The sequence below is a fragment of the Capricornis sumatraensis genome, chromosome 8 (assembly GCF_032405125.1).
Source record: "Capricornis sumatraensis isolate serow.1 chromosome 8, serow.2, whole genome shotgun sequence".
Classification (NCBI taxonomy): domain Eukaryota; kingdom Metazoa; phylum Chordata; class Mammalia; order Artiodactyla; family Bovidae; genus Capricornis; species Capricornis sumatraensis.
The window spans coordinates 87,511,672-87,522,451 of NC_091076.1; the positions used below are offsets into that span (position 1 = coordinate 87,511,672).

The window sequence follows — 10,780 nt, forward strand, 5'->3', positions numbered from 1 at the left end:
CAATGTCAGTAATTGTGGTCTAGGAAGGAAATGAGACACCTGGAAAGAAATCTGTCCAGCCCTGATCCCTAAGCCCCAGCACAATGGCTTAGACACTGAGCACCTACAATGCCTGAATGGGGTCACTCCCAGTGGTTTCTTCCACTGAGCCCACTTGCATCAGTTGTCAGATCCCCAAGGGCCCTGTGCCTTCTGCAGACAGAGAAATGCTGACCTGAACACTGGGGCTGACCACGATTGGGGTTGCTACACAGTGTCCTTGGGCAAGTTCTTTCTTAACGTGCTTCTGGTTTCTTGTTTGTAAGATGGAAATGCTAAAACCCATCTGCCAGGATTGATGTGGGGATTATGTGCCCGGCACCAGTTGGTGCCTGGTGTCTGAAACACAACTCTCCCGGCGGTGATCCGCTCCTCTCTCTGGTCTGTGGCCCTCCTGCCCACCAAGCTGACCGGAGAATCAGAGGCCACATTCCTGGCCTTCTGACCGCCCCAGCTCTACCACGGAAGCCTCTGGCAAGAATCACACCCTCTTTGTGAGCACCAGCTGGAAAGCTCCCTCCCTGGCTGCCTGAGTCAGAGTTCATCAGGGACTCCTGTCCCTGTCACCTCAGATGACTCCTGTCCCCACAAATTCTCTGCCAGATGGACTAGCCTGAGTTCTAAGGTGAACCCCATAGTGGGGGAGGAAGTTCAGCAGCCCAAACGCTGGGCAGAGGCCTCAACCTGCTGGGGGCACGGATAGGGTGGGGCAGCAGGTAGGACTTCCCATTCCTTCTGTCCCCATCTTTAGACACATGACTGATCATCCAACTTGCTGACTCATTGGCACGATGAGAGGAGAAAGTTTAAAGAGAAATAGATTTGTGTCCTGAAATTGTTAGTGTAGGGAGAACTAGGAATTTCCACGTTTATTCCACAAAGGCACTTTGCAGGAAGCTGCCATGAGCTTTGGTATTCCCAGCTAGTTCTCTCTACTTTCTTGACAGAATAAGTTCTCTGTCCATCCCTCCCCCAGCCCCAGAGGTGAATCTGGAAACAAGATTAAAAGGGCTAATTGCATCAAGAGCCTCCTGGGAGCATGTGACCCTGGACAAGTCATCTGATCTTAATTTCCTGTTGTAAATAGGGAATAAATCTGAAGGGACCCTGGTGTGAAGAGTTAAGGAGGGAACACAAATCGACCACTAACATTGAGACAAGAACACAGCAGGGGATTTGTTTCATCCAATAACAAATATCCAAGGCCTACGGTGCCAGGGTCTATATTCTAGGGACTGCTAAGTCGCTTCAGTTGTGTCCAACTCTGTGCAACCCCATAGATAGCAGCCCACCAAGGCTCCCCCATCCCTGGGATTCTCCAGGCAAGAACACTGGAGTGGGTTGTCATTTCCCTCTCCAATGCATGAAAGTGAAAAGTGAAAGTGAAGTCGCTCAGTCGTGTCCGACTCTCAGTGACCCCATGGACTGCAGCCTACCAGGCTCCTCCATCCATGGGATTTTCCAGGCAAGAGTACTGGAGTGGGGTGCCATTGCCTTCTCCGATATTCTAGGGACTAGGAGACATTAAGAAATAAGATGAACTTGGTCTCCTTATGTCTCCTGTAGGAGAAGCAGGGTGGCAGACACTAAATGAGAAGGGATAGTGTGGGGTGATGATTAAGGCAATTAGGTTGGAGGCCCAGCGCCACCATTCACCAGCTGGGTGGCCCTGGCTCTTGATGCACTCTGTGCCTTGACTTCCCAACAGTAAAGTAAGCCATGCGCCCACTTCATAAAGTGGTAAGGATTCCATTAATTGACACCTGGAAAAATATGTTACCTGAAAACTCTTGGTGGGTGTGGAACCACTAGACACAATCAAGCCAAAGAGAGGAAGAAGGAAAGATTTATTACTTACAGCAAGCAAGGAGATCTTTCCCAAAGCAGTGTCTCTCTGATCAGCAAAACTGGAGAAGTTTTAAGCTAAGGGTACATGTGTTCTTGAAGGGGTTTGTCTGGTATATGAGTATTCATGAAGGGGCTTGAGCAGAGGAGATTCAGCATAGAGTTGGGGCAAATGTCAACAGAGTTCAAGCTTTACTTGATTTAAGTCAGAAGGGTCAACACCATCATTCCATCCTCCACCTGGGTTGGGGCCATAGTTCCTGCAGAACTCAAAGATATGTATCAGATTGCTATGTATCCCTTGAGGAGGAACTTGGACTCTGTTTTATCACTGAACTATTTTTTCTTGACTGCTTTTCCTGTGTTCTTTCCTTAAGCTCATTAATTACTGAGACCTATCAGTGATAATCATTGTGGCCAGGCTAAGATCGCAAAATGGCTTAGGAAAAAATGGCCTCTCAAAAAAAAAAAAAAGTGGCCTCTCATGTCAAGAAGGCCATGCCTGATCTCCTTCTCTGGGGCCCCCCTACCCTATGTGCTTACACTTGTGGCATCTACTACGTGGTCTGTTAGTACACATGTGGTCAGTATAATGAAAGGGGCTGCAGGATGCATAACAGGGCAAGAGATGATGTCCAGGCTGAGCTCCTTCAGCAAATGGGGTGGACGTGGTCCTTAGGAGGAGAGGGCCCCAACAGGAGAGCAAGAGAAAAAGGTGAGGTGTGAAGACAGGGATGTGAGATGCAGTGAAGCAGCCAATCAGTTGAAGGAGCTGGGACACTGGGAGTTACTGGTAAGAGTGTCAAGGGTCAGGTTTGGAGCTTTAAAGCGTTTGTTTCCTTTTGTATATATGGAAGCATGGCACACATTTGTCCTGTTCATCGGTGAACCCCTAGCCCTTGGCACAGAGATTAGGGTACTCCCTGACTGACCCTGCTACCTCTGGTTTCCAGCCTTACCAGCTCCCAGATGACTCAGGCCCTTTGCATTCGCTCCTTCTCTTCTTCCAAGAGTGGAGCCAGGGAGACTAGGGAGGACTGAAGTTAGACCCAGGCAAGGGGTGCCCACCTTCTTCCTAGCTAACACAGTCCCGTTGTGACCCCGTTTGAGTTAGCTGTGCGGGGGTTTGAACTCAATTTCTCCTGCTGTCAACATTCAACCGTTAAGTGCTGTGACCTAGTACTACACAGGGTTCATAGTGTGTTCTCAGTAAATTTCTTTCCTCTCTAAAGATGATCTCTACTCCTCACCAGGGTGGGAGGGCATAAGGGTGGAGCGGGTGTGGCCGGGAAAGGACTCAAGAAGCAGGAGAAAGTCAGGGTTTTTATTTACAACGCTACTTGCAAAGGGGCAGAGTCTGGTCCCCAACTCAGTGTATACAGGATAGGAGAGCGGGAAAGTCCGCAAGGCCTCTGTAACCTGTAACCGGGGCCAGGGTCCCAAGTAGCGGGGCGAAGCGACTGCGCCTGGAGGGCAGAGGGCACCCAGCCAGTCCAGCTTTGCGCACACGGGAGAGGAACTGCTTTTCCCTGGGCGGGGTCAGCCGAAGCCTGCCCTCGGGCTTAGGAGCGCAGAACAGAATGAGGGCTGGAGGTGGGAGTGCATTTTTGCAAGTCCGGGGGATCTGAGCTCTGGAGGCGGGGGTGGAGAAAGTCCATTGCCCTGGCCCCTCCAGGTGTGTGGGCGGGACTTACCTAGAGCCCAGCAGCCGCTCTAATGAGGGTGCCCCCCACCCACGCTCCTCTGAAGGGATGCACTACATCTTCACCCTCCTACCCTTCCCGGCGGCGCCCAATCCCACCTTCGCTCGCGCTCCGGGAGCCTGTGGAGCACCCGGGAGGCGTGGCCTACCGGCGGCCCGCCCCTTTGATGTGCTCCGACGCCGCTGTGATTGGACAACCGCTTGTGACGTGCGGAGACTGCGGTGGGCTCCGGTGCTGCGGCAGCCGCAGCGCCAGCCGCGGCTCCGGCTCCGGCTCCCGGGTATTTAAAGGGGACGCGGCGGCGGCCCGGGGGGATGGGGGGCAAGTGGAGGGGACGGCCCAGACGCATATCATCCACGGCCCCTCCGGACTGGAGGGACTCGTGATAGCCGAAGCCCAGAAATCCGGGGGTGGATAAGACACCGCATCCCCTCCAATTCCTGTAAGCACCCCTTGCTCCATCCTGAGCCCAAATACCTCAGCTAGCCCGTGTCCCCCTACTCTTCACACTCCAAACTCAGCCGGGACAGACCTCTGCCGCCGCCGCTCCCCACGTGAGTCCTCGACTCGCCGAGGTAGGGGAAGGCTGGGGTCCCAGCGTGGGGTGGGGGCTGCGCTGGGTCTGAGAGCGCTCCTTCACGCGCGTGTCCGTAGGGGAGTCGCTGGAGCAGAGAAATGAGTTCCTCTCCTACCCAAGGGACTAGGTGTCTGGCTGTCGCTCCATTCCCGACACAGACAAGGCGAAGGAATCCGTGCTTCCTTGCTCCCTGCCACCCACGAGTCCCCTGGGCTCCCGAACTGTCCCCCCTCCACCACCCCCCGCCGCCCCGCACTGGAGCGAAGCACCGGCCAGCTGGGGGTGTGCCAGAGTGCCTGCTTTCCAGCCACCTCTAAAAATATCTCTCCCCAGACTCCACCAGCAGCTGCCACCTCCTTGCCCACTGAAGATCCCCTCCTAGCTTGTCTACCCAGGCAGGGAAACACAGAGGTGACTCCTGGTCCTATCTTTCTCACTGGCACCAGAGCTCCAGGACGTCAACCCAGCTGTCAGGACATCAAGCTCACAACCCAGGGGAGTCTCCAAGGCAATAGAGGAAGTTCTGGCTGCAGTTTTCCCAAGAGGCAGCAGAGACCCTTGAGTTCTAGTTCTAATCCTGATTCTGATGCTGTGTGACCCAGGATGTTAGCTTGACCTCTCTGGGCTTTTGTTTTTCTTATTCACTGCTAGTGGTGAAGGAAGAGACCAAGGAAGAAACCATGGTGAAGTTGGGAGTGCTGTCTGGGGGAGGGGGAGAATTCCACCTTAGTGGTGGAAAGTGATTTCTAGTGATTGATGCTAGGAAACCTAGTCTTAAGCAGAGGACTTGTTACTGTAGTATTTCTGGGATCCTTGCCCTTGCCACATCCTTATCCTGCAGTTTCTTGTGGAACACTGCCCTGTGGCCTCCAACCATCCATTAATGGGAATTTTCAAACTCTGTTTCCCCATCCCAAAGGTGTCCTCCCATCCTATTCCCATGGATATAATGTAACAGCACTTGTGTAAAAAGGTGCAGGGGTGCGAGGGGCCAGTGTGGGGGTGGGGGAAACACTGGTTTTAGGTAGAACTAGAATATGGACTCCCTGCCAGCCCAATGAAACCCTTCTGTCGTTTGCTCTAGCCTGCTGGAAAAGCTCAGAGGTCCTGTCCCCCTTTTCCTATTCGGTGACCACAAGAGGATTCAATCACTCAGGAGAAAGCTTCCAGAGGTGAGTGACCTCTCTGAATGTCCCAAGAGCCAGATTTCAGCGGGGCCTGGGGTGCCTCTGACTACTGTGGGCTAGGGGTGGGTGTTGCAGCATGGCTTTCTCAGTTTCGACGGGAAGACCTCTAGGGACTAAAACAAGGGCAACTCACCAACAATCTGGTTTCCCTGAATACTAGTATTAGATGAAAAGAACCTAACTTTTGCTGAGAAGTTTTGAACATGATTAAAAACAAGTAGACTATTCCACCAAATTAAAACAAAAAAAAAGAATCAAGGGCAAAGAAATGAAAGCTGGTCTCTGGGTGATTCCTGGAGATCCTTTTATCTTCATATCATTCTGGCATGTGTCTGTCCATGTTTGTTTTTACAAGGGGTGTGGCATCCTTTGACCTTTCCTCTTTGGACTCACCTGTCCCCTGGGGGACATGTGATATCAGCCAGGATTCTGGAAGGCTGAAAGTCCATCTAGATGGGACCTGGGAGAGCCCTTCCACCTCTAACCCCCCAAACATGCCCTTCTTTTACCTCACATGCCTCCCTCCCCTTCTCTCCCATATTTTTGACCTGTGTCTCCTCTCCCAATCCCTTCCCTCTTTTTGCCCACTGTCCCATTCAGCTTTGTCCACAACTAGATTCCTAGACTACACATTCTTAGGGAAAAGGCTGAAATCCACATTGCATGTGTAGCCAGGGAGTGGGGACAGATGGGGTACCTCAAGATGGAGGGAGCCCTTCCTCTAACTGGTGCCCTGCTCCTGCGAAGTCCCCGTCTCTTTCTTGAGAAGCTGTTGCTTCTCCTTGCTGTCCTGGGATGGTCTGGGGAGAGTCACCTTGACAAAGTCAGAGGGGTACCCAGTGTCACCCACTCTCACCACCAGAGGGCAGCAGCCAGCCAGACCTTTGCTCCTTCCCCGGTCTAGTCTCCTGGCTCACAGTCTCGGTCCAGCTGTGTCCCAGCTGCATCGAGTCTCTCATTTAAACCCAGGGTGGAGGGCAGCAACTGGGACTTGTAGGTTTGAAGCAGCATTGGTGAAGCCCCCATGAAGCCGAATCCTGTCCCCAAAGTCACATAGCAAAATCTGGCAGAAATTTCAACCTGACTCCTGGCGGACTGCCAGTCTCTAGAAGCACCAGGGAGTGAGACAGTCCTAGATCACCTGTGGTACCCAGGGGTCCTAGCCCTCCAGCTGCAGTGGATGCCCATCCCTGGGCATCTGCCTCTTCCTTTTTGAGGACAGAGGGCAGGCAAGGCTGTGGCCAGGAGTTCACAAACCAGGCTTTGCCCCAAGGAAACGTCGTAGCCTTGGGCAAGTTATTTAATCTCTGAGTCCTTTTCATCTGCTGAATCCATGGAATTGTGATGAGCAAGGACAGAGTATAAGTGAAGCTGATTTGTAAACCATGATGAACCATACACAAGAAAGGGGCAATGAACATATAGAGAAAAAAAAACACTGGTCTCAGACTCTGAGATCTGGTTTTGAGATCTGTCTCTGCCATATATAGTGGGTGATGTTTGTACAAGTTGGTTACCCTTTCTAGGTCTTCAATAATATCTGTAACCTTTCCAGCATCATGAGGGATTGTTAAGAGGATGCCTAGCAAGGGCCTTGTGGTCCTTAGCTTATTTGATGGGCTATTTTTACCAAGTGGTTCCTGAGGCTCAGGAGAGGGGATAGGATCAGGTGGATGTTGGTGGTAGAAACAACACCACCTGACCGGGCACCCTCACACGGACCTTGTATGGTTGTCAGGAGCTCTGGACTGACGGCTGGAGGCCAACAATCCCTACAGGTGGTGCTCAGGGTGATGTACTGACAATGAGCGGGTGTTTTCCAGTTGCTGGCCTCCGATGCCTGTCTCGGGTAAGTGGGTCCCTCCAGGGGTCTCTTAGGATGAGGCCTCAGCTCCATGTTCCCATCATGGGGTGGGAGGAGCCCTATCCAGCCTCTTTTAAGCCTGCTCTCACCTCTGTTGAGCCTCCACTAATCCCTGAAAGCTTCCATCCCAAGCATGGGTCCCTGGTGCTCTATATCCTCAACTCCAGGAATCCTGGGCCACTGAAACTCAGATAGATGTTGGTGAGACCAGAGAGTGACTGCATGAAATTGAAGGGACAGTTCTGTTTAGGGAGGCAGATAGCCAGGTTCAAATCCCAACTCAGAAGTTAGGAGCCTTGGACTTCCATTTTACAGGATGTGCCAGGCTGTAAACATCACAGGAATATTGGAAAGGGAGTTAGGAAGAAACTAGAAAGAGGAGTGTTTTGTCTCAACTAATTGGGGTGGAATGTTGAGAGGGAGAAGACAGCACAGTGATACTTGGAAGCTGTGCAGTCTGCTTGCTGTCCCTCTGGGGCAGGGGCAAGCTGCAGAGGGCTTCTGCTCTCCACATGCTTGCCTTCATGCCCTCACCCTTGCCATGTTGCCCAGCATCCTCTCCCTTATCCCCCATTAACATGACCATCCCAAGGTCTTGACTTCCTGGAGCTCCCCACCCCTACTCTTCCTGTCCCTTCTGCCCTGTGCTCCCCTAGCATGACGTCCTCCTGGCCCTCTTCTTCCCCAGCCCTTCCTCATCCCCTCCACCCCAGCCATGCCCCCACTCCCTCTCCTTCTGCCTTCTCAGCCTCTGCTGCTCTCTTTCCTCTTCCTTACCCATCTCCCAGGTATGTCGTGGCCTGGTGCGGGAGACTCCTACTTCCCCAAGTCCCACTGCTTCTCCTGCTGCCTGCTTGCTTCGGACTCTGGCAGAAACCCCATCCGCTGACAAGTTCCTCCCAGGGAACTGGCAAGTGATTAGTGATGAGCTGTCAGACAGGGCCCTGAAACTCCCCAGAGAAGTTGTGTCCCATCCTTGGACCCCTGCCCAGGGCCACCTGGCTGGAAGCAGCTCACACACCCTGCCTGGATTTTGGGTGGTCAGTCCACCTAACTGGTTCCTCCAAGAGCTAAAATCCAGTTCTCTGGCCAATGCGGAAGCCCAGGCACCTCACTCTCCAGGTCTGGCACTGATTGCCCACATGCCTTGGGTAGTGCCAACAAGTCTTCCCTGGTTTCTACTGTCCATCACAGTCCTACAAGCCATCGGCTCTACATGGCTGAAAAGTGGAATGACAGATCTGCTCCAGTTGAATGAATGAATGAATAGGGAAGAGGAGTGGAGAGTCCCTCCCACCTTCCCTGTGTCCACCACCAGCAAGGGGTCACTGGAAGTCTCTAGAATGGTCTAGTCCAGAAACCTTCCCAACGGCGTGACTCCTTGGAAGCTGCTCTTCCACTCTTCCACTCTCCTGAACCTTGGTTAAGCCCCCATGGCCCCAGATGAGAGTAGAAGAAAGGTGCCAAAGAAGCCCTTCAGGGTTCAGGAGGATGGTCCCCTGAGGATAAACCCCAGAGCAGTTAACACAGAAGTGCAAGAGGGTGGACAGGGAAGGCAGGGGTTGGGACGCCGGCGTTGCTTAACCAGCCTAACCAGCCTTGGGTCCTCCTCAGGTCTTCGATGTGCCAGCATCTCTGGCCGTGGCCCTCTAACCTGCCTCTCCCGGGTCGGCTCCTGCCGCGCCCCCTCTCGCTTGCTCCCTCCTCCTCCTGCTCCTCTCTCCCCTGCTCCCAGGACGGCGGGATGGCTGCGCAGGGCTCGCCGCGCTTCCTCCTGACCTTCGACTTTGATGAGACTATCGTGGACGAAAACAGCGACGACTCGATCGTGCGCGTGGCGCCGGGCCAGCGGCTCCCGGAGAGCCTGCGTGCCACCTACCGCGAGGGCTTCTACAACGAGTACATGCAGCGCGTCTTCCAGTACCTGGGCGACCAGGGCGTGCGGCCGCGAGACCTGCGCGCTGTCTACGAGTCCATCCCGCTATCGCCCGGCATGGGCGAACTGCTGCAGTTTGTGGCCAAGCAGGGTTCCTGCTTTGAGGTTATTCTCATCTCGGACGCCAACACCTTTGGCGTGGAGAGCGCGCTGCGCGCCGCCGGCCACCAAGGCCTGTTCCGCCGCATCTTCAGCAACCCTTCCGGGCCCGACGCTCGGGGGCTGCTGGCGCTGCGGCCCTTCCACTCACACAGCTGCGCGCGCTGCCCCGCCAACATGTGCAAGCACAAGGTGCTCAGCGACTACCTGCGCGAGCGGGCCCACGACGGCGTGCACTTCGAGCGCCTTTTCTACGTGGGCGACGGAGCCAACGACTTCTGTCCCATGGGGCTGCTGGCCGGTGGCGATGTGGCCTTCCCTCGCCGCGGCTACCCCATGCACCGCCTTATCCAGGAGGCACAGAAGGCTGACCCCAGCTCCTTCCGCGCCAGCGTGGTACCCTGGGAAAATGCCACCGAAGTGCGCCTCCATCTGCAACAGGTGCTGAAGACGTGCTGAGGACGCGGCCTGCAGGGGGCGCCCGGCGGGAAGGGGGCTGGGGACAGGGAAAGACAAACCTAGTTTTATTATTCCCTTTCCCTTTCGTTTTGGTGGGTCCCTCCGGGAATTTCCGGAATCCGGAGCTCGTCCATTTGGGGGCTGGAGGAGAGAGTTCGGAGCTGTCCCCATCTATGCAGTTAACCCAGCTTGGCTGTCTCCCCCAGTTCCACTGCCAGCGAATTCTGGTTTGGTCCCGCTAGGGTGGTGCGCAGACCCAAGCAGGCAGCAGTGTTTTCCAAAAACCTTGTCCCCTCCCAACTGGGAGGAAAGGGTTGCCTGGCAGAGTAGAGAAGGAACGTCTCCCACTGTGTTTCATTAACCGTTGCCTTGGGCCGCATGACTTCCTTCCCCTAGACTTCTGTCAGGGGGACCCAGGTCCTGAAATTCCTCTCCCCGTCCCTTCAGCCCCGGACTCCCCGCGGAGAGATGGTGCTCTCCACGGACGCCAGTCTCAGGCCTAGGTCTTGCTTTACCTTCTGTGACCCTACACTACACTCCTGCCTCCCCCCACGCACGCTGTCAGCGTTCCCGCAGGAAGAAATGCCAGAGGGAACAGTCGCCTCCTGGTGGTGGAATGAGGTAGTACACTGTCCAGGGCTCGGGTCCGGCCAGCCAGGGACCTCAGAGAACGCGACGACGTCTCTTCCTCGCACCCCAGCCTCTTCTATGCAGCAAGAAACCAGGGACTTAACCAAAGTCGCCCCTCCAACTGGACCCTCTGAACCCCTCCCCTCCCGTATGGAACAGAAAGCCATGATGTTTTAAAGCAGAGCCACTGAAACCCAACCCCCTCCCCTTCTGGTGTTTCAGAGCTATAAAGGAGGAAAAGGGGCAGAGGTGACTGAGATCTCTCGCGCCGCAGTCTGAGGGATGAGGGTGAGATGGTCTCTCAGAAAGCCCCACTTAAGTGAGGGAGCTGGGCTCCACTCTTGGAGGAGTGTCCAGTTTGGGGAACCAAGACTGAATTCATAAAGCAAGGAACAGGCAAAAGAGCAGGGTGCAGCCTGTCTTCACAGAGTGGCACAAGGG

The 10,780-nt window shown here is 54.5% G+C and overlaps 1 protein-coding gene across 1 annotated transcript; it reads left to right on the forward strand.

Moving 5' to 3' along the window:
• Positions 1 to 7,155: 7,155 nt before the first annotated feature.
• Positions 7,156 to 9,709, forward strand: PHOSPHO1 (phosphoethanolamine/phosphocholine phosphatase 1). The gene is made up of 2 exons (XM_068979062.1): positions 7,156 to 7,200; positions 8,951 to 9,709. The coding sequence occupies exons 1-2, from the start codon at positions 7,156 to 7,158 to the stop codon at positions 9,707 to 9,709; spliced, it is 804 nt and encodes a 267-aa protein (XP_068835163.1).
• Positions 9,710 to 10,780: the final 1,071 nt, after the last annotated feature.

Coding starts and splice junctions, on each gene's coding strand:
- PHOSPHO1 (XM_068979062.1), top strand. CDS start 7,156: ATGAGCGGGTGTTTTCCAGTTGCTGGCCTCCGATGCCTGTCTCGG. Junction 7,201..8,950: donor GCCTCCGATGCCTGTCTCGG/GTAAGTGGGTCC, acceptor CCCTGCTCCCAG/GACGGCGGGATGGCTGCGCA.